Genomic DNA, 24,093 nt, shown 5'->3' with positions numbered 1-24,093 from the left:
GTTTTACATAGTTCAGCTGATGCCTTCTCCCACATCAAACACACACACATACTTAAGATTAGATGCTTTTCTATTAAGTGTTTTCACACTGTCGCTGTGGCATAGGTATGGTCCTTTGCAGGACAGGTCGAAACTTAACACCTTCAGAAAAACAGGCAGGGCTTTGACACCTTCACATATACTCAGGCTCTGTAAGACAGGAAGTTAACATGTAACATTAAGTTCCAATGCAGCACACAAAATAGTTTCAAGCTGGGTCATAGGTACAAATGGGAAAGAGAAAACAATAAAACTTTTAGAAGACACATAAAGTAGACCACAATTTCTCAAACCGGACACAAAAAGTTCTATCTATAAAGAAAAAAAAGGATAAATTGATTACCTTAAAATGAAGAACTTCTGTTTATCAAAAGACACTCTTGAGATTAAGAGTGAAAGGCAACTCATTACTCTAAAGGAGATATTTGTGATATGTAATACATATATTCAACAAATGATGCATATTCAGGGTATAAAAAGAACTCAGTCCTTCAATCCAAAAAGAAAAAGGCAAATGAGCAAATATAAAAATGGTAAAGGACTTAAACAAGCATTTCACAAAAGAAGAAGTTGAAATGGCCAGTAAACACACGAGAAGATACCCAACTTCACTAGCCATTTGCACGTACGAGTTAAAACAAGCGTGTGATAACCTCACACAACCACCAGAGTGGCAGAAGTGAAGAAGATAGATAATGCCAAGTGTTGGAGAAGATGTATAGTAACTCTGCTGGTGAGTTAATTAATATGGAAACTTAAAAAAACTGCCATCCTCTATAAAAGCTGATCATAAGCATTCCTTGTGACCAAGGATCCCACTTCTAGTTATTATATCCAATAAAAAATGCATAGTTATGTTTAACAAAAGACATGAACAGGAATGTTCATATCTATTACAATGTTTGTACCAGCCCCAAATGTTTATAATAGACCCCTAGTGTCTATTCACAGTAGAATGGGTAAGTAAATTATGATGTACTCATACAGTGAAATACCATATAGCAGCTACACACAGCCGTATGGATTAATCTGGTTTTGTTGGAAACCAGACATGGAAAATACTTGGAAAATACTTTGTGCATTAGTCCATTTATATAAAGTTCAGAAACATACACAACTTACCTTTCATGATAGAAGAAGTCAGGAAAGAGCTACCACTGGTGGGGTGAGGGTACTAAATCGGGGGGAGAAGGGAGCATAAGGTGGTTTTGGAGGTTCTGATAATCGTACTATATTTTAATATGGTGGTGGTTACATAGGTGTGTTCTCTTTATGAAAACACAGTCTGCCGTATTATATGATTTGTGTACTTGTCTTTATGTACCTTATAGGACTTTAATATTTACTGAAAGAAATGCAAATATAGCAGATTGCCTCTGAGAAACAGTATAAGAACAAGTAACAGAATTTGAAAACATGATTGAATATTTCAAGAGTCTAGTTTCTATAAGAAATTGTGCTACAGATCCTAATATGGAGCATTGTTTTGATGTTGCTGCAGCTGCATATGCTATTGATTGCTGTTTTCTTGCCTAAGAAAATTAAGCAAATCAGGAGAAAGAGAAACGGGAACCATTCAGGAAAGCTTATTTATTTCCACAAAGAGAAGGCTCATCTTTCCAAGGCTCAAACTTTGATGAGGTGGAGGGTCTAGTGTTCAAGCTGTAGGTGGCTACAGGGGAGTAGAAAGAAAGTGAGAAAGTGTTAGTCCCTCAATTATGCCCGCCTCTTTGTTACCCCATGGACTGCAGCCATCTGTCTCCTCTGACCATGGGATTTTCTAGCCAAGGATACTGGAATAGGTTGCCATTTCCTTCTCCAGAGGATCTTCCCAACCCAAGGATCAAACCCAGGTCTCCTGCACTGCAGGCAGATTCTTCACTGACTGAGCTACCAGGAAGGATACAGGGGAGTGTTTTCAATCAAAATTATTTGAATCAAAATTATTGATTCAAACTGAGATTCAGAGAATTTTATCTTTATCCACAGAGCACCAGAGTTAGAGGGGTTCAGTCTTACAAACTAGAAAGAACATTTTCAATCACTTTGACTCAGCACTTTGACACCCTGGGTATGTCTTAAGAGAAATGCATGTGTATATGTATCAAAAAACCATGTGCAGTAGTGTTCATAAAAGTACTATAGACTGTACAACCGAAAGAGCAAATAAAATGGATCCACTGTGTTTATTCCTACCATGGAATACTGTCCAGCATTAGAAGCAAATGAACTACCATTGCATACAACAATATGTACGAATCTCACATGTAAAGCACAAGGGAAGCCAGACAAAGGAAAATGTGTACTGTATGGTTTTGGGGAGAGAGTAAAGTGTTAAAGAACCTTGTTCATTCCAATTCTCAATTTCCTTCACAGGCTATTAATATGTGTGCAGTTATCGAGAAAGATGGTAATTTGCAGATTATTCATGTGCTGCTTTTGAAGTGTTTTACCATTTGTTAATGTTTTTAATAGAGAATCAAAAACAAAAGAGAAACTCACATCAATGAAATGTATTATTACCAATCATTGAGGTTGACCATGAACAATCAGTCCCAAGTGACTTTGTTGAAAACAAGTAGATTGCAGTGATGTTTCAGTTATGATGTCAAATTGGTCAAAATGAATATTTCAAGTCATTTTATGTTTATGTATTGATAATTTGGGTACATCATGAAAGAATATTTAATTATCCAAGGGTCTTCTAGAATTTTTAATCCATTCAGAATCATTCAAGTACTTTATTTCTCTTTTACTTTTTTATTTCAAAGTCATTTTCAGCACATTATGCCTGGCCTGTGGAATTAGTTGTGGGAACAGGCCAAAACTGGCCTAACTGTTGACTAGAGAGAGTTGGCTAAGGAAAAGGGAGTTTTGACTGAACATACTTTTACTACAGTCGTACAGTGGAATGGTATAAAACCAGTATAAATGAAACTTCAGAAAATTATCTGTTGAAATAGAAAGATACTCACAGTATTGTTAAGCCAAAAAGAAATTCACGATACTTTAATCGTATAATGCCCGTTTAGTATCCCTCAAAAATAAGTGTATGTCTCCATAAATGATCTGAAATGTTATATATCAAGGTCTTAACAGGTCATTGGTGGGTAGAATTACAGGCTTTCTTGTATACCTCTTTTTTTGTGCTGCCTTTTTTTTTTTTTTGGTAATGAAAACTGATTTTTATTAAATAAGAGATAACAAGCATTTTAAATCATCCTCAACCTGTTATGCATGCTTGTTAGGCAACTTCTGCTAATTAGCCAAAGGCGAAAGAATGTAACTAGTTTGACAGTTCACATTTGTTAAATGTTTATTCACTATGTTAAAGGAATGTGGTACTTAAATCGAATTTAAAATAAATCAGATCAAGGCGGAAGGGATAATTAGGAGCTTGGGATTGACGTATACACACTATTACATATAAATAGATAACATGGACCTGATGTATAGCACAGGGAACTCTACTCAATACTCTAATCACCTATATGGGAAAAGAATCTGAAAAAGAATGGATTTATGTGTGTGTGTGTGTGTTAGTCACTCAGTTGTGTCTGACTCTGCTACCCCATAGACTGTAGCCCGCCAGGCTCCTTTGTCCGTGGAATTGTCCAGGCAAGAATACTGGAGTGGGTTGCCATTTCTGTATTACTAAATCACTTTGTTGTATATCTGAATAACATGATATTGTAAATCAACTATACTTCAATATAAAATAAAAATTAAAATATGTATATTTAATAAAATAAAAACTAAAGCAGTTCAAATAAAAAGGCAGTTTTTAAAAACAAACTTAACAGGTGTTTTTAGATGCATGAAAGATTGAAAAATTATCCCCTGGAGCATTGCAGATATAAGTATGTGGGAAAAGCATGAATATACACTTCAGTGAAAACACTGTTCTGATCACTTTTCTTTCAGCTGGACTGTCTGTTTTCTAGAGTCTGTTCATGTAACTGTTATCTAAAATAAAGTATCCAAGTAATATCATAGGTGACCATATTTAACCACAAGACAAATGCTTTACTCCTTGTCTCATGATTACATCACTGGATTCTTGAGGTTTTATTACATAGAGCATTCCATGGATTTCTCTTGCAGTGAATTCTATGAACCCAATGCCCTCATGATGGAAGAAGAAGGAGCTATAATTGCTGGTCTGTTGGTGGGCCTGAATGTCATTGATGCCAATTTCTGTATGAAGGGAGAAGATTTGGACTCTCAGGTATGAGAGAGATACTCGGTGGCCTAGGGTGTCACTCTGAGTTATCTCAGAATTTGGATTGATCAGATTATACCAACCAAATTAGCGGAAATTCTGAGTCATAAATAGAATTTTCTTTACTTTTGATGCAAATATAAAAAATTATATATAACAAGTATTTTTCAAATTCTAGTCTTAACAGTGATTGCCATTAAAAATGTTTTGCACAGGTTAAAAAAAAAAAAAATATATATATAGCTATGTGGTTCAGTGGCAAACATACACGCACACACTTATAGACCAAAATATATACACAGGAATTTAATAGTAGAATATTTGAAAAAAGCAAAAGAGAAAAAAATGTTAAACCATAATGAATTTATTTATTTAACATCCAATAAACCTTAAATTTGGGCTTCCCAGGGGGCTTAGTGGTAAAGAACCTGCTTGCCAAGCAGGAGACTCGGGTTCGATTCCTGGGTCAGGAACTGTTAACTGTAACTGGTGGGTTACAGCTCCTGGGATCACAAAAGAGCCGGACAGCGCTTAGTGACTAGCCCACCAGGCTCCTCCGTCCATGGGATTCTCCAGGCGAGAATGCTGGAGTGGGCTGCCATTTCCTTTTCCAGGGGATCTTCCCGACCCAGGGATCGAACCCAGGTCTCCTGCGTTGCCAGCGGACTCTTTACTGACTGAGCTACCAGGGAAGTGAGCAGAACCTTAAAGTGTTCTGTCGACTTGCTTAGTCACATGCTACTGACTTAATCTTGAGCTTTATAACGCTTGTCATTTCTTGATTATCAAAAGCATTACGTTTTTTATTAAAATTTCCTAGTAATTGTCATGACTGTAATACTGTCTTTCAGTGCCTAGAAACAGACATTGTGTTTGTTATTGTCATTCAGTTGCTAAGTCATGTCTGACTCTTTGCAACCCCATAGACTACAGTATGCCAGGCTCCCAGGTCTTTCACTATCTCCCAGAGTTTGCACAAATTCATGTGTTATGGTTTGGTAAAAGTACCTAATTTTATATTATATTAAATTCTGAAAATTCTCTCTGTAGGTTGGAGTTATAGATTTTTCAATGTATCTCAAGGATGGGAACAGCAGTAAAGGTAGTGAAGGGTACGTGCAAAGAAAATTTGTTTTCTTTTTTTCTTCGATGTTGTTTGATAGTATTTAAAGTTTGCAACAGTACTTCTTTAACAGATTTGCTGAAATTCTTTCTGATGATATGTCTCTAAAATCTTGTAAAAAAATATCTATTGTGTCTGCTAAACCCTAAAAGGGGTTCAGTGGGTTTTCCTGGTATGTGGTTGAGGGGCAAATAAAATAAAAAGTTTTATAAAGGGAATCTAATGCTCCATCTCTCAATAGTGTTTGAAAACATGGTCTTCTTGACCAGAAGAACTGCATCCTCAGTTTGCTTAAAATTTGCCCTCTGACATGAACATTATGGGATTATGTAAAATGTCAACGTTATGAGGAGCAGAGTATATGGGAACTCAGCACTACTTTTACAACTTCTATAAGTCTAAAATGATTTTAAAATTGAAAGCTTTTAAAATATTCATATGGTACCTTGCAAATTAGTAATCACAAGCTTACCCTTTAACCCGTTATAAATGTGGCAGGTGAAAGCATAATTAGCCTGAAGTGTCTAACTTTAGGCATTGAACTAGGTTATATTGCTTGTCCTTTAAGTAGTCCTAGAGGTGTGTGGCCTTGAAGTTTTCTTTCAGTCGAAAAGTCTGTCTATTTAACTTTTGTCTGTTCTAGATTAGCTGTTCCCAAAAGTGAACCTCCTTTTTCCACCCTTAATTTTCTCATGTAATAGTAAACATTTGATCTTTGTGAAAGCCCTTTAAACCATTCATTGTGAAACCAAATAGCATATAAAGGCAAATATATTACCTTTGAGAACAATTATTATTTCACCCAAATAAGCTTAATTCAATTCCTGTGACAAATGGAAAATTGTTCTTATAAATAATACTAGCAAAGCAGAAAAAAAAATCTTTGAATTGCAAGAAGATAATTTTTTTTCTTTAAATGCCTCTAACAGATTATACATTATACCTGTAACCTAAGTTATTAAGTTGTGTAAGCCCTCAGAAGGGCTTTATGAATATGCTGGGAAGGTCTTCACAGTTGGGTCTCTTGTGTCGAGAAAGTTCTAATCAGGTCTGTCTCCTAGTTCGGTGTGTCTGAGCCATAATTTCCTTCCTCTGTTTTATGAAAATATTGGAGGTGGGGCATCTTGGCACTTCTAATGTTATTTACTTTTTCTCTATTTTTTATCTTTTTTCCCTTCAGAGATGGCCAGATTACTGCAATTCTGGATCAGAAGAACTATGTAGAAGAACTCAACAGACACCTGAAGTAAAGAATAATACTGTTACTTTCTGGGGATTTTGGTGTGGGGGAAGGGAAGGATAAACTGATGATGAGCAGTTAGGATAAATTCAGACAATACTCAACAAATATATATATAGGATCACTGCTAGCACAGCTCTGAGCCTGGGCACTGGATATGTGGCATTTACCTGTTTTGGTGGGTTTTAATGAAAGGCAATATAAAATTAGTATTAATTAGAGCTTTAGTAATTATGTAAACATACTCAGTGAAGAACTCTTAAATTTGTGCCATAGACACTTGAAATTGGAGGTCTTGGTTCAGTAGATCCAGTCATGTATTTCAGCACTATGTCTTGGGTGAAGCACTCACCACTGTAGTACCTTTAGATTAATGATATCTCATTGGTCCCTTACATTTTTCATATAGCAGATCAATAGTATTAATTTACCCTCTTTTCACCATCACTACCATTAATTTACCAAGTACTCACCAAGTATTTTTCATGACCAGAACATAAAATCATCTCTCCTCTCCTGAGGAGAGCTGTCCAGAATTTATTGGTATTCTCAAGTACATTGACAGTCTAAAAACTGTTGAATAATTCTGAAGAATTAATATGTCCCATTTAATTATCTTATTTATAGTTCTCTTATGAAAGGTAATCATTTTAATTTAAGTAAGACTTAAAATGTGATTACACCAGTATCAGTATAAATTATAGTCTTGGTTCCATCTAGAAAGCTCAAAAACAATTTATGTACATTTCTTCTGGGGACCAGGTACTAATAATGAACTAACAGTGAACTGTGGAGATGTTAGCTTAGCAAAGATACTGTTACAGTTGACAATGAATGTACTGTGCTCTGCTTAGTCACTCAGTCGTGTCCAACTCTTTGTGACCTCATGGAGCCCACCAGGCTCCTCTGTCCATGGCGGTTCTCCAGGCAAGAATACTGGAGTGGGTTGCCATGCCTTCCTCCAGGGGATCTTCCCAACCCAGGGAGCGAACCCAGTTCTCCAGCAATGCAGGTGGATTCCTTACCATCTGAACCACGAGGGAAGCCCAAGAATACTGGAGTGGGTGGCCTATCCCTTCTCTCTTCCCCACCTAGGAATCAAACCAGGGTCTTCTGCAATGCAGGCAGATTCTTTACCAGCTGAGCTACCAAAGCCCCTGAATTATAAATATGACAGTATTATTTATTCTTTCAGTGCTTCTGTTAGTCTATAGTTGGAGGTGCCCAGCACATGGGGTTGTTGCAAGGAGTAAATGAAATAGTGCAAGTAAAAGCATTTAGAAGAGTGCTTGGTGTGTGTCAAGCACATCATAATTCATGTAGCCTTATATTATTGTTAAATAAGTAAACCCTGAAGTACAGTGTAGTGCTGAACTTTTTAATTTCTTCAACAAATGTTTGTTAAGGAATTTCCCTGGCCGTCCGGAGGTTAAGACTCTGTGTTTCCATTGCAGGGGTTGAGGGTTCAATCCCTGGTTGGTGAACTGAGATCCCATGCCCCATGACCCCCACAAAAAGCCTTTGGGTGTGTTCATTTTGATCTTGGGGATGAGGCTAATTATAGACTGAGAATAAGCCCTAATTGACTCACTCACAGAGAAGTACTGTCTCAGGGGCCAAGTACTTTGGCTGGATGGTTAATATGAACAAGATCTGGATAAACAGTACTTTTCTTCCAAGGTGGGTCGGGGGGGACAACACAAGCTTTAGTGCCAAGAATGTAACACTACATTCTTACCTACATTCTTACTAGAATGTAAGGTAAGACACCCATCACATTGTAAGCTGTCTTAGAGCCTATAAGCCTACTGAGAATTGTAGACAGTAAACAACAAATGATAAGTATGATGGGTGTTTTAAAAGAAAGTATAGGATATTGTTCTGCATCTCAAAAGAGACTGTTCATTTTTTTCTTCTCTTTATAGTGCTACTGTAAACAACCTTCAGGCAAAAGTGGATGCATTAGAAAAATCCAACACTAAACTGACAGAGGAGGTAAGTGTTCTAGAAATTGTTCGATTGACTTCATACAATTTAGTAAAATGCATTAGCGGAAATAGTTTCTCTGGAGTCTCAGAAATATAGGACTTGATTTTTCAGATAATATCTACCCTAGGACTCCTTGTTCTGGCCAAGAGTGGCCAGCTGGCTTATCTCAGGTATCTCAGTTATCCAGTTGGACTATGTAGGGTAGAACCTGGGTTGATCATATATTTTGCTTTCTTGTGTGAATGTTTTGTCTGGTCTAGCCTAGAGTTAATGTTTAGTAAGATAATGTGTTCATCATTTATTTATTCATTGAACATTTTGGGTACTATGTATGTGCCAGAGCTAGACAGACTCACATCTGCCAGGCATTGATTTATGTGTGCTGGATTGGCAAGTTCCCCCTTCGCAGGTTTTATTTTCTCCTTGGGGCAATAGGGTGATGAGGTGGATAACTTAAAGAAGACTGGTCAGAAGACCAGTAATTCCTGCTTACATGTCATGCTTTAACATGTCATGTGCTCCTGAGCAAGTAAGTCACTTGACCTTCAAGGGACCCAGTTCCTTCTCTGGCAAAGTAAAGTGTTTCCCCTTTTAGCCTCACAATTACCCTGAAGATCAGATAAGAATATGCACGTGAAAACTTTTAGAAAAGTCCCTAAAATAAGAATTAAAATATAATATCATAGTTTACTTCTGATTAATATTTTTTCCCTAGATTACCAACAATATATTTTTTTTCTTAAATAGCATTAGATGTTTCTATGAGAAACCTTAAATAAAATTTTTCAGATGACAAAGACTTTATCTTCTCTTTTTTGAATTCTAACTATCCTATAGTGAAATAAAGTTGGTTAAAAACAACAACATAGATGGACCTGGAGGCTATTATGCTTAGTAAAATAAGTATGAGAAAGACAAATACTGTATGTTATCTAAATGTGGAATGTAGAATCTAAAACTTGAATCAAAAAAATGAATGTAAAACAAAACAAACTCAGAGATAATAGAGAACTTGCTAGTGGTAAACAGTGGGGAGAGGGTAAGATAGGGGTGGAAAATTAAGAGGTACAACTATTATGTATAAAATAAATAAACTACAAGGATATATTATATAGTAAAGGGAATATGGCTTCCCTCATGGCTCAGTTGGTAAAGAATCTGCCTGCAACGCAGGAGACCCAGTTTTGATTCCTGGGTCAGGAAGATCCCCTGGAGAAGGAAATGGCAACCCACTGCAGTACTCTTACCTGGAGGATTCTGTGGACAGAAAAGCCAGGACAGTTGCAGTCCATGGTATCACAAAGAGTTGGACACAACTGTGCGACTAACTTTCACTTTCAGAGGGAATATAGCCAATATTTTATCATTTTAAGTTTATAATATATAAAAGTATATAATCTATTGTATATACAAAAATATAACCTATAAAAATATTGAATCACCATGTTATTCCCCTGAAACCAATATAATGTTGTAAATCAGCTATACTTCAAAAAAGAATCTGGTCTTTAAAAAGCAAGTTAGGGACTTCCCTAATGGTTCAGTGGTCAAGACTCCCGAGTTTCCACCGCAGGATGTGTGGGTCCAATCCATGGTTGGGAAACTAAGATTCCACATGCTGTGCGGCATGGCCAATAAATAAATAACTAAAGTAAAAATAGAAAAGTAAGTTAAAGCACTAGTTAAGACATGCTATCTAATCAGATTTTTTTTGAGAACTAACATTTTCACTGTTATGACTTTAAAACACCTTCCTATTGCTCAGTTCTGTGGACCTTATGTTTGGACATAGATTCTTAAATTATATTAAAACTTTGGTTTAATGGATACGATCCTTAGAATTTTATCCCACAAGGCTTAAGAAACATTCTGCACAGAAATTTTCTACTGTGATTCTACTGCTGGTATATTGGGGCGATGTGGCATAGCAGCTAAGCGTGCTCTCCACATCGAGGCTGTCTGGGTTCTTGTCCCTGATCTGGTGCTTGGTAGCTCTCTGATCTGGGGCCAGTTACTTAAGCTTCTGTTTTCTTTGGTTTACTTATGTGCAAAATGGGGCCAAGAATGATAATAAAGTTTTTGTGTGCATTAAATGATGATAATACATAAAGGCCTAGATAGTAGGCTTCCCTGGTGCCTCAGATGGTAAAGAACCTGCCTGCAGCGCAGGAAGACCTAGGTTCGATCCCTGGGTCAGGAAGGTCCCCTGGAGAAGAAGGGAATGGCCACCTACTCCAGTACTCTTGGAGTTTCCCTGGTGGCTTAGAGAAGCCTGATGGACTCAGTCCATGGGTTTGCAAAGTCGGACATGACTGAGACTAGATCAGTGCCTGACACATCCATCATATGCACCCAGCAAATCAAATGGTTAATTTTATTTCCTAAGTCATGGGACTTGTCTTCTTGGCCTAAATTTATTTTACCAGCAATATTAATCATGGGCAAGCACTGTGTGTAGACTTTATAAATAACAAATAAGGCTAAGAAGGTCTTCCCTCTCTCATTTCCATCTATTTTGGATTTAAAGGGGCCAGTTTAAAAAAAAAAAAAAAAAAGCTAAACATAGAAAGATCTCTTTTCCCTCCTGAAATCTGAACCAGTAGGACAAAGGTGGCACTAGTGGTAAAGAACCTGCCTGCTAATGCAGGAGACGTAAGAGACACGGTTCATTCCCTGGGCTGGGAAGATCCCCTGGAGGAGGAGATGGCTACCCACGCCAGTATTCTTACCTTGACAATCCCACAGACAGAGGAGCCTGGCAGTTTACAGTCCATGAGGTCACAGAGTCGAACACGACTGAAGCGACTTAGCACAAAGGACAAAATGAAAAGAACTGAGCAGCTGAGGATGAGTAAATATCCACTTTGTGTTGGCAAAGCTGACTTAGAAAGTCCACTTGGATCTGCAGTCGTCATTCCTAATGTTTCTTTGACGATGAGACCTTGGAAGAGGTCATCTGAGGTGCACTTGGATCCAGAGAGCCAACGTGCTTACCCAGAGTGACTTCTTGACATGGAGCAGAGAGAGAAATGGACTGTCAGACCCGCCTCTAGAAAGCTCACCAGAGCCTGGCGGCTGCGCTTACTCAGTAGGACAGGAGCCAAGCAGAGATGACAGAAAGCGAGGCCAGCAGGGCTGAGAGGAGCTGCTCAGTTCCTTCCCCAGCCTCCTTCAGGCCCCTCGCCATTCTCTCAGGAACTAATCTCCACACATACAGAGAAGCGAGTGTTTCCACCGTATTCCTCCCTCCCTTGGGACAGGGTTATAAACATGTCCCCTAGAGACACACTGCCGATAACATCACCTTGTCTTTAGGCACTGAAAAGAAACAGAAAAATGTCTTCAATGTTTAATGGCATCTTTTTGAGTGAGAACTTCGGTCTTTTTGTCTTTTTTTGTTGTTTTTTCTTTTAAAAAATTTTTGTCCATGCCACAGGGCATTTGGGCTCTTAGTTCCCTGACCAGGGATCAAACCCACCTGCCCCTGCATTGAAAGGGAACAGAGCCTTCACACCACTGGGCCACCAGGAAAGTCCCTAAAACAGGTCTTGGATGGTGTGTAAGATGGGTCCCAAAGCATGAGGTGACCTCGCAAACATTTTAGAAATAGGTTTCATAGCTAAATATAATTATGAGTTATCCATGGGGACACCCTTGAGGTAAATGATCATAACTTAACATTTTGTTACTGGAAAAAAAAAGTTTTTACACAAAAAGCAGTGATAGGAGATATTTGTCTTTTAAGATAGCTCTCCTAAGTTTTTGTGGGGTTATAGATAGTTTTCTTTCCTTCTAGAATGCCTAAGCCTGAAAGTCATGTCCTTGCAGATCATGAATGGTCTTATTCTGTGTTTAATAAAAGAAAGATTATTTTCAAAATTTTATCAACAGCTTGCAGTTGCAAACAACAGAATTATCACCTTGCAAGAAGAAATGGAACGAGTTAAAGAGGAAAGCTCCTACATATTGGAATCTAATCGGAAGGTGAGAGCCTGTTACTGTGTTAACAGTGGGGGCGGGGGTGAGTGGGATGGCACCCTCCAGAGGACTGCTTGGAAGCAGCGATCATTTGCATATGTTAAGTGTTCCCAGAATACTTAATGATGAAGGTTATGGGAGGTTGATGCCTTCCTTCTATTGACACTCCTTGGCTTCACCATCATGTATAGCTGTTTAGAGACTTCAAGAAACAGTCTAATTCGATGTTTTTTTTAATATACATTATATACATTTTTATATAATGATTTGTACTATTTTTAGAAATAACAGTACTGTTTTATTGGAAGTATATCTCTGATATCACTGGGAAAGTGTTCCCATATAAATGAATTTTCTAGATAACTCAGTCCCTTTTATATATGTCTCAACATATTTTGCAAACCTTTTGTGTATTGCACAGTTCTAAGCCTTCTTAAGTAGAGACTATAATTTACTCCTTGTATCCCTTTATGGTGACTGAAGATCATAGTTATCAACATTGGTGATTCTGTACTATGTTATAATGGTGCTGCTTAAGGGGGCTATTGAAACTGATAGAGCTTCTAGAACCTATACTTAAAATATTCCCAGATTCCTTTTTTTTTTTTTTTTTTTGCCTTTTATTTCACTGGCATCTTTTACTTCTTACTGCTGTTAGAATTACTCTTTCTGGAAATGTCTCCCTACTCCTTAGCCTCATGTTTCTAACCTACTGTGACCTAGGAATGCAGAAATCCAGTTTTTTAAGTTGTTCTTGAAGAGCAAGTACCTAGGCTCTGAGTGGGGACCAACATGAATAAAAAGAAAATGAAATTGCTCAGTCATGTCCAACTCTTTGCGATCCCATGGACTGTAGCCTGCCAGGCTCCTCTGTCCATGGGATTTTCCAGGCAAGAGTACTGGAGTGGGTTGCCGTTCCCTTCTCCAGAGGATCTTCCTGACCCAGGGATTAACCTGGATCTACCTGCATTATAGGCAGATGCTTTACCGTCTGAGCCACCAGGGAAAGTTTGACTTTAATGCATGGATTTTGTAAAACAAAACAAAACAACTGTGACTGCTCAGAATTTTCTGATGAACTGTTCATTTCCCTGGTAGCTCAGCTGGTAAACAATCTGCCTGCAATGCAGGATACCTGAGTTCGATCCCTGGGCTGGGAAGATCCCTTGGAGAAGGGAATGGCTACCCACTTCAGTATTCTGGCCTGGAGAATTCCATGGACCGTATAGTCCATGCGGTCACCAAGAGTCACACGACTGAGTGACTTTCACTTTCCTTCATCTTTCACTCTTATCTCTCTGGGTGGAGATACCAGATGTGAGATCTTTGGAGGAGGACTGTATAACCGTTTGAAACTTTGGCCCAATTTATAGTTTACAGTGAATGCTACTTTGTTTCTTAGAGGCTGATATTTTAAGACTTCTACTATTTGGTTTGATAAGCTGCAAGGACTTGAAACAAAATGGCAAAAAATTCCCAGTTCAGCTTAGAATATTCACGGAACCTCTGCAGTTTCCTTGTTGTCTTCGTTCATTGTCGTAAATACTTTGGTGTGATCATTTTCCTTACTGAATAGCAGTGCTAGAGTCCAATAACTGTTGGATTCTTTAAATCCTCAGATATGTACTGTTTTACTTATCTTTTCAAGGGTCCTAAGCCAGACCGAACTTCAGAAGGGCAAGCATTGAGTGAAGCCAGGAAGCACTTAAAGGAAGAGACACAACTACGACTGGTAAACTTTGCTTTTGTCCTCATGGTCCAGCAACATGTTAAAACACCCCGTTTATGGGTTTCATCTCAGATCAAGGGAATATCAGTAGTAGTCTAACAAATTTTATGGATCCTGTGAATTTCTTTCTCATTCTTTCAACCCATATTCCCTACAGTGTTTCCTCAGTTCTTTTTCTGAGTATTCTCAACAGCCAATGGAATTTTGCCAATCTTCATTTTTAATTTATTTTTGCTTTTATAGTTTGTGTTGCAAAAACGCTAGATATACTTTTTAAACCACATGATCGTGCTCGCTTCGGCAGCACATATACTAAAATTGGAACGATACAGAGAAGATTAGCATGGCCCCTGTGCAAGGATGACACGCAAGTTCGTGAAGTGTTCCATATAAAAAAATAAATAAATAAACCACATGATCTCTCTTACTACCTCAGTCCTCAGCCCTGCAAAGACATGTCTCCTCGGATAGGTCAGCTCCTCTTCTTACTGAGAGTCATCAACATAGACTTAACCTCTTTTACTTTTAGTTGTTGTTTTCTGAATTTATTCTTGCTTTTCTATTTTCTATTCTAAATAAGTAGAAAAAATTGACATCAGTATTAGTCTTAAGATATTCATAGAAATTTATATATATATACATATATAAGAATGTATAATAAGGACTGAAATACTTCTGCAATAGATTTTATCAAATTATTATTATAATAATAAACCTGTGTCTTCCCAGGTGGCTCAGTGGTAAAGAATCCTCCTACCAATGCAGATTTGAGTTTGATCCCTGGGTTGGGAAGATTCCCTGGAGAAGGAAATGGCAACCCAGTCCAGTATTCTTGCTAATGTTATTTTAGCATCCTTGAAATAATTATCATTTTCCTTCTATGTGTTTGTAGATTCAGTCTCAAAATACTTTCCATAAGGAAGGTCCTAGAAATAATGTATGTCAGTGTTCTAAGAAACAGTTTGAGTTGCCTTCTGTCACGCTTACCATGTACAGAGAGTGCCTCAGTTAATGAGCAAATGAAAAAATCATACAAAAAGTTTTCCACATTCCCATACCACATTATGATAAATGCTTGTTAACAGAGAAACAAACCAAGCAAGTAGGCAAGGTTCTAGATGTGCCCTGGGCACAGCGTGGATGCAGAAGAACCTCAGGACTTTGTATCTGTGATCATCCAAATAACACTGCAGTAATAATGGTTGAAACGAAAGCAGGCCTCATGTTAAGTGAATATAAAAGTTCAGTTAGCCACTATATTTACTTATTTTAATAATAATAATCAAGGTTTATTTGACTTTGTTGTATGATGAGAACTTCATATAAACATACATGCATCTTTTTCATCTAACATTTTTAAAATTTCAAAATGATAGAAGTAAATGAGCACAAATTTATTGCATCACTTGCTTTTTTTTTTTATTGCATCACTTGCTTTTTTTTTTTATTGCATCACTTTCCTTTTAGGACACCGAAATAGTTCCCACTTACCTAAGGGTCAAGTCCAAATTGCTGTTTATACTTTTAGGGACCTGTGTATCACCTTCATTTTCATTCTAATAGTCATTGGACGTTGAATTCATTTCTCTTAGTTTCATGAAGTCTTCTCTTTTTATTCATCCAGCCGTACTGACCTCCTTTCTCAATTAGAGCATATATACAAAAAGCAGTGTATCAGTGATTTGATACAGAGCTCTGTGTTCAGCCTATTTTTATGTTTGAGTTAGCTGCTATATTAAAAATAGATAACCAACAAGGACCTACTGTAAAACACAGGAAATGCTGCTTAATCTGTAAAAATGGAAAAAGAATTTGAAAAAGAACAGATCCATGTACATGTATAACTGAGTCCCTTTGCTATACACCTGAAACTGACACATTTGTTAATCAACTATGCTCCAATATAAAATGAAATAAAAAAACTCAGCCGTACTGACAGTTCCCAGTAACGGAGATGTTACCTTGAGGACCCAAAGTATCTTTTTGGTTCCTTGGGATCTTGAAAATGTCAACAACCTCCGAACTAAAGAGAATTCCAGATGCTTAATTTTGTGCTGGCTACTATAATACTTCGTGTAACAGGACATGACACAGTAGTTTGTTTTAATATCTAATGATGTGCCTCAAGTATGTGTATATTTTAGGCATATTAGATAGCTCTACCTTTGGCCTATCATGTTTTTCAGATTTGTAAATTATTCAGTAAATATTACTATAATTATCTTAGTTTTTATTATTCTTAGTGTTAATATCTCTGTATTGAATGATGGTTTACGTCTATTTTGCCAGACTTCAGACCTGAGAGTTTTGGCCTGCCTTTTCTCGTGGAATTTTGTAGTTTGTACATAGTTGAGGAAAGAGAAAATAAGTAATTTGTTTCCCTCTGGGGGCAGGATGTTGAAAAAGAACTGGAGATCCAGATCAGCATGAGACAGGAGATGGAACTGGCTATGAAGATGCTGGAGAAGGACGTCTGTGAGAAGCAGGACGCCCTGGTGTCTCTGCGCCAGCAGCTGGACGATCTCAGGGCTCTGAAGCATGAACTTGCCTTCAAGCTGCAGGTACGAGAGGCACAAGGAATGGGCTCACTGGCTCCCTAAAATCCCGGGGCTTCCCTCTGTCCCTCTTCTTCTCTAGATTCACACTTTAAATACAAGAGGAAGGAGTGGTGTCCCTTTGAGGCTGAAAAGTGAAAGTGTTAGTCACTCAGTCGTGTCTGACTATTTGTGACCCCGTGGACTGTAGCCCGCCAGGCTCCTCTGTCCATGGGATTCTCCAGGCAAGAATACTGGAGTGGGTAGCCATTTCCTTCTCCAGGGGATCTTCCCCACCCGGGGACTGAACCTGGGTCTCCTGCATTACAGGCAGGTGCTTTACCGTCTAAGCTGCCAGGGAAGCTCTAGCTGCCGATGAACCACTTTAGGAATCAGACCATCATAGGATCCTGTATGCATATTCTAGTAAGCCACAGCCGCTTTTCACATTGTCACATCGACTCTTAAGTCTGATCTGTCAACTGAGTTACATAGATAAATTGATGTACTTTCTGATGTTGATTTTTGAGACAAAACTGCAGATAACAACACTAATATTAAATGTTGCTTTCTGCTTTTCTCTGTTTGGGAATTAACTGATAGACAGATATTAGTATATAAGCATTTCTATTTCTTTACTTCCCATTTATCATTCTGTTCAAAAGGCACGTGTGACTTGTTTCAGGATTTTACTGTAAACATCCTCATGTAAACATCGCTCATAATTCTTTTCTGTGACAGAGTTCGGACCTGGGAGTAAAACAGAAAAGTGAACTGAACAGTCGCTTAGAAGAGAAGACGAATCAGATGGCTGCTACCATTAAACAACTGGAACAAAGGTAAAATTGCTGTTTCTCTAGTGAAACACTTAGGGCAGCTGGTCCTCTAAGTGAAGAGAATGTGCTGTGGATTTGACAGAGAGTATGTGGAAATCGCCCAGCTTAACACCAGGCATGTTAGTAGAAAGAAAGCCAATTAAATGTTTTTTTTAAGACGTGACTAAAACCCATTTCAGTGTCATGTGTTAGAGGAGGGATATGTACAAGGACGAAAGGACTTTTGAATCTGCGTGTGATTCTGTTACTGTTTATTGCGGAAGTCTTTGAAGACTTCAGTGCTAGGTGATGGAGGGGTACTGTGAACCTCCCTCCCTCATTTTTCATCTCCCTATTCTCTCTTCTTTCTCCTCAACAGTTCTGTAGCTTCCGCTGCCACCTCCTGCCCACAATGCTTAGATCTGTCGGTCTCCAGCTCTGTCTTCCTTCTGTATTTTCATCCCCTGACCAGCTATTTCCTATTTCCCACCAGTACCTACAACTTAGTCTGCCCAATGTACATCTTCTTCCTTTGCTATTCTTTTGTCTTTCTATCTGAAATCACCACATTCTTGCTAGTGACTCAGCTGCCAGGAGAAATGGCTGAGGCTTCAAGATTAAATGAGCCACAGTACCCATGGTCATGAAAACTTTGCTACCTGTAACACCCACTCATCACCCTTCTTGCACCTGAGCAAAACTACACCACTAACTGGCCCCTGGACACACTTCCCATTTTCCCCATCCATGTCTTTCCTGATTGTTGTTGTTGTTCGGTCATTAAGTTGTCTCCACCTCTTTGCAACCCCGTGGACTGCAACACGCCAGGCTTCCCTGTCCTTCACTGTCTCCCAGAGTTTGCCCAAACTCATGTCCTTTGAGTCGGTGATGCCATCCAACCATCTCACCCTCTGTTGTCCCCTTCTCCTCCTGCCCTCAGTCTTTCCCAGCATCAGGGCCTTTTCCAATGAGTTGGCTCTTCGCATCAGGTGCCAAAGTATTGGAACTTCAGCTTCAGCATCAGTCCTTTCAATGAATATTCAGGGTTGATTTCCTTTAGAATTGACTGTCTTTTCTAATAGTTTCATCAAATAGAAATGTCCTTCCTCTTTTCACTCCCTTGTTCTTCAGATGCATTTTGTATGTTCAGGCTAAAATGCCACTTATCCAAAGCTTCCTCTGATACTTCTTCCCAGCTAAAAATAAACTGCCAGTTTGTCCTTGTTGGAATTCCTATAGCCTTATATCTATACCTAGCCATACTGCTCATAGCACTTCTCACTTCCTGTCTTACCTTATAAACCCTTATATATGTATCTTATCTTCTGACGATAATGTGAGTTCCTTGAAGCTAGTTAACTGTACCCTTTAGGTTCCCTTGTTGGATCCATCACAGTGCCAAGTGTCCAGAGCATTCATTGAGTAGATGTGTGGATGAATGGGTGAATGGATGACTTCTTTTATTCAAGTGGTTCTTGACCAGGGTAGGTCCTGAGTAGCACTGCATATTATTGTTGACTCAGAAGTTAATTGTAAATTAATAAATAAGCTTGAAACCTCTGGCTTGGCTGATTGTAAATGAAAAAGTTATCAGTCTATCTCAAAAGTTACTACGTACTTACTCATAAAAGTTGTATGTTTATGATTTAACAAACCAATATTAGTGTTTGTAAATTGTGTTTTTGAAATGTGTCAGATTGTTTTTCGGTAGATTTTTGGTTTGGTATTTAAAGCAGACAGAACTGAAATAATGACTTATCTCTTCAGGTATTAAGCTGACTTATTCTCTTGCTATTTTTGTCTTTCCTATTTATTCATTTTCTCATTCCCCTTTCACTCCATTTTTATTTCTATTTGTATTAACATAGTGAAAAGGATTTGGTGAAACAGGCAAAGACCTTAAATAGTGCAGCAAATAAACTGATTCCAAAACATCATTAGGCATTTTACAGCTGGTCACCTCACAAGTTGGATATCACGACTTAATTGTAAAAGGAAGAAATCTGAAAGCTATTGCATTTACGCTCTGATTCTATATAAAATGTCACCAAAAATTGACTTTGAATTTGCTGGACTTTAAAAAAAACAGTTTGATATATAGGCTGTGTTTTTTCCTTCTTCTTTATTTTCTCCCCAGAGGTAGCAAATTTAGTATAAGTTCTTAATTAAATACCAAATAAACTTTGAGAAATTACTTCTGAGTTGACCAATATATAAACACCCCATTAAAAAAAAAAATCCTAGGGAATGGAAGCTCTGTACATACATGATTGATGCCTTTACAACCCAGTCCCCAATAATACCAGTTTCTAGGTACAATGTTTGTGTCAGTGAGCCTGTTCTGCCCGATGTAATGAACTAGAGGTGACGACCACACGGTTTTGGACTCTCCTAAAGTAGTTCTGTGTCTCTTAGGCCATGACCCCTTTTCACTTTGGTTATCTAGATTTAATCCCCAAGCCAAGGATAAGTACTTAGTATTTCACTACAGTCCTCTTCTCCATAACCAACATTGCTTGCAACCTTTTTTGCCTTAGTGACTTCAGGGGGTAAAAAACAGCATCCTTCCGTTTCTTTAAAGTCATAGAGACAAATTTAGTGATTAGGTAACTTACGATAACATAATAATGTGGAAGCTTGGGAAAACCCTCCTAATATTTGTCATCTTCTACCTCTGCCATTTTCCTGCAATTTCACTTCCTATTTAAGTAGCTCAGAGAAAACAGTTTTAATACAGATACTCCTCTCCTATATAAAAAAATATGCTACACATTTTTCAAATCTTTTCTGCTTTTCCTTTCGAAGTAAAGATGACAAGGCATGGACCCAAGTAATGGTTCCCTGCCTCTTGTTTTTTGCTGACAACCTCTACTTAAGAATTTCTATTACTTTTTGTTCAGAAGGGAATTTGCTTAAGTTTTCAGAAAAATAACAATCTAATAGAAAACCATTTCAGAGTAGGAAACAAATTTAAATAAACTTATATTTGTTATTATTTAGTCAAAGATTCCCAGTAGGTATTCATAAACAGTAATTAGCAGGGCTTCTTTTTTCTAAGTGACCACAGATCTAATCCTTCCTAGACTTTACATTGTAATAATCCTATAAATACTTTGATTTTTATAATGACTTGCTTTGGGGGGGGACAGGCATTACATAAGCCTTTAATCCTTCAAAAAAGGCTTGGCAAAATTTTTGTTTTCCTCTTTTTTCTCGTTCTGATGGGATTTGCAGCATTTCAGCTGCTTAAGTGGGGACAAAGATAACCCCTTTGCTTCCAGCTGTTGAAATTCTTTATCACCTTAGAAAAACCAGAATTAAGAGGGTAAGATAGATTTTTATAGGTGTGTTTTTATAGGTCCTTGCAGACTTGAGCCAAAGTCAAGTCAAAGAGCCTATGACCAACCTCATGGAAGCTCCTGTGCTTTTGAACTTAGTTTATTTCTTATAATTTTGCATCTACTCTTATCTTCATCAACATCTTATGGTGATGAGTTGCCTTTTCTATGAGTATTTGGAAGGAGTGCTCAAACACCAAAATAAAACATTTTAAAGACTACACATAGCATGCTTCCAAATTCTAGTAGAGAGAGCCCCAGATACTTCACCTTAGAACATACTTTTTATAGGTGCAAAGTTATAGGATATTTGGGAGAAAACATTCATCAGAATCTTCCAGAAATATGGTCAGGAGTCTTAGGCAGGCCCAGTGCTGAAATGCTTGTCCACTTAGTCACACACTATGTGGCAGATATAGAAAGACAAAGAGATGGCCAGACTCTGACAAAGGCTTTTCATTATGTTAAAACCCGAAGCCTGGGTAAAGGTTGATGTATAGTGTCCAGTGATTTAATATACTTTGTGGTTAAGGAAAGGGACAAGGAAAATGTTCTAATTCCGTGTCATAAGAAGGTAGTTGCCCATTTGCAAGTTCCAGTTGTGAGTGTAAAACAGAAATATAAAGTACCAAACCGATTAGGAAATAAAAAAGAAGTGGATTTAACTTTAACTACTGTGTACTTGAAGTTGGCTTTGGTATGGATTTTCTAAAAAGTGATGTTTTATTGTTTATCATCTAATGGCTGTAAACTGTAGTACTAGAATAAAAAAAAAAATGGAAAATCAGCTTTTCCTCTGCCTGGTTCACCTTCATCTTGCTTTTTTTGCTTAAAGAATTTGTTCCTCCTCCATCTTTTCTCCCCCCATAATTTCTTCCCATGCCCTGCAGAGTTTATTTTCCTCTCTCTGTATCTCCATGCCTTCTTCCTTGGGTTGTTTTATTTTGTGTTGTGAACTTGGTCTTCCTCCCCGCCATGGCTTTTGTTTTTTATCACACGTTCATATGGCTCACATCCAGATTGCGCCAGGCTGAGCGAGGCCGCCAGTCTGCTGAACTGGACAACCGGCTCTTCAAGCAGGACTTCGGAGACAAGATCAACAGTCTGCAGCTGGAAGTGGAGGCACTCACCAGGCAGCGGTGAAGACAGCGCGGCTTTGGCGGCCAGGGCGGTCGTGGGAAGTGCTGATGCTAGACAGCCAGGGGGGTGGGGGCAGTCTCCTGCTCCAGCCGTTTCCATTCTGTCTCTGCCATGTCCTTTCTCCAGAACTAGAATTCAGAAAGCTTCACGTACACCAGCATTCCCCACATCTTGTCAACATCTTTTGCTACCAAAGAAATAGGAAATCAGAACCCAAGATCCCAGATAAATAGGATGGAGTAAGAGACTGTAATGGCCAACACAACATGAATAATAACAGGATTTCCTGAATTCTTACTGTGTGCCGGATACTTTATTAAGCACTGTATATGCATTTTATCCTAACACCTTCCCTTCAGCCCTGTTTGTGATCTCATCACCCCTACTTTCAGATGAAATGGAAACTTAGAGGGGTTAAACTGTCCATATTCACATAGCTAATGTGTAGCCACATTCTAAAAATCTATTTCTCTGACTCTAAGCCCTTAACCATTCTTCCACGCACGTGCATGCTAAGTCAGCGTATCGTGTGTGGATGCTAAGTCATTTCAGTCGTGTCCAACTCTTTGTGACCCTATGGACCATAGCATGTCAGGCTCCTTTGCCCATGGGATTCTCCAGGCAAGAATACTGGAGTGATTTGCCATACCCTCCTCCAGGGAATCTTGCCACCCCAGGGATCAAACCCATGTCTCTTTACATCTCCTGCATTAGCAGGTGAGTTCTTTACCACTAGCGCCACCTGGGAGGCCCGTTCTTCCATACCGTCTCTCAAAGGAGACTCGACTCTGTGCCAAAGGCACTGATTTCAAACAGATATAAGTTTATTGTTGTATATAAAAGCACATAGCTACTAAGGACACTAGTGGTTGAGGGTGTAGCTGGGGACTGACTGCATAACTGTAAAGAGATAGCTAATTAAAATGTAATGGGACTACAGTGTCAGTGCTTTCATACTGTATCTTGAAATTTTAGAGATACTATCTTTCAGTTATAGTGAATCCTACCAGCATTCAATTGCCGACAACTGTTCATTAAGAGTTAGTATTGATGTCAATACTCAGAGTAGTGCTCGCAGGCACTGGGAGATCCTAAAGTGCATTCTTAATCATCCCAGGAAGCTTAAATACGTTGAATGTATTCTAGTACTACTGGTTTTATTGTATTGTATTTTAGCACTTTAAAACCTGGTTGTCCATATATATCTGGCATACAGGTGGTGCTAGTGGTAAAGAACCCACCTGCCAATGCAGGAGATGTAAAGAGATGCCGGTTCAATCCCCTCGATTGGGAAGATCCCCTGGAGGAGGGCATGGCAACCCACTCCAGTATTCTCACCTGGAGAATCCCATGTACAGATGAGCCTGGCAGGCTACGGTCCACAGAGTTGCAAAGAGTTGGACACGACTAAAGCAACTTTGCCCACGTGTACTTTAAAACCTGGTTGTCCATATATACATGGTTGTTTTTATTGCTGTTGTTCAGTTGCTAAGTCGAATCTGACGCTACCACCCCATGGACTGCAGCATGCCTGGCCTCCCTGTACCTCACCATCTCCTGGGATTTGCCCAAGTTCATGTCCATTGAATCAGTGATGTTATTAATCAAGTATTAAAATTTAACTAGTGAGTTCTAAGAAAAAGGTTTGGCATTCTGTAGAAAACAGAACAGAAATCCAAATTTTCATCATTTTTTTTTCTCCCACCCATCCCAGGAATCATCTTGAGTTAGAACTAAAACAGGAAAGAGAAAGAAGGTTACAAAACAGCAGGAGCATCCCAGGAAAGGGATCCCAGAAGCCAGAACCCAAAATGGTAATGTTTGTTATTCCCTTGTTCCTTCACTTAATTTTTAGAGGTTATCTTGATGGACCAGGCTGTTTTCTCTTATGGAACACGTTTAATTAGTATGGCCTTGAGTACACAGGTGGTGGGCAGGCGCTGGGG

General features: G+C 38.5%; 1 protein-coding gene and 1 non-coding gene across 10 annotated transcripts in view; both read left to right on the top strand.

Moving 5' to 3' along the window:
* RUFY3 (RUN and FYVE domain containing 3) overlaps positions 1 to 24,093 on the top strand; it is an 88,361-nt gene that overhangs the window by 56,539 nt on the left and 7,729 nt on the right. For 6 of the 9 annotated variants that reach the window (XM_070458314.1, XM_070458315.1, XM_070458316.1 and 3 more), the window contains 10 exons: positions 4,144 to 4,267; positions 5,312 to 5,373; positions 6,565 to 6,630; positions 8,550 to 8,619; positions 12,505 to 12,597; positions 14,240 to 14,323; positions 16,714 to 16,881; positions 17,596 to 17,693; positions 22,027 to 22,146; positions 23,862 to 23,961. In XM_070458314.1, coding sequence (XP_070314415.1) covers positions 4,144 to 4,267; positions 5,312 to 5,373; positions 6,565 to 6,630; positions 8,550 to 8,619; positions 12,505 to 12,597; positions 14,240 to 14,323; positions 16,714 to 16,881; positions 17,596 to 17,693; positions 22,027 to 22,146; positions 23,862 to 23,961 — 985 coding nt within the window. Of the gene's footprint in view, positions 1 to 4,143; positions 4,268 to 5,311; positions 5,374 to 6,564; positions 6,631 to 8,549; positions 8,620 to 12,504; positions 12,598 to 14,239; positions 14,324 to 16,713; positions 16,882 to 17,595; positions 17,694 to 19,537; positions 21,679 to 22,026; positions 22,147 to 23,861; positions 23,962 to 24,093 lie in introns of those variants that run through there. The other 3 variants (XM_070458319.1, XM_020876416.2, XM_020876418.2) reach the window with 1 other exon arrangement.
* LOC139032083 (U6 spliceosomal RNA) lies at positions 14,609 to 14,715 on the top strand. The gene has a single exon (XR_011484632.1). It is a non-coding gene; the product is annotated as a U6 spliceosomal RNA (small nuclear RNA).

Source organism: Odocoileus virginianus, chromosome 29 (genome assembly GCF_023699985.2).
Source record: "Odocoileus virginianus isolate 20LAN1187 ecotype Illinois chromosome 29, Ovbor_1.2, whole genome shotgun sequence".
Taxonomy (NCBI): Eukaryota; Metazoa; Chordata; class Mammalia; order Artiodactyla; family Cervidae; genus Odocoileus; species Odocoileus virginianus.
This window is presented reverse-complemented; position numbering and strand designations above follow the sequence as displayed.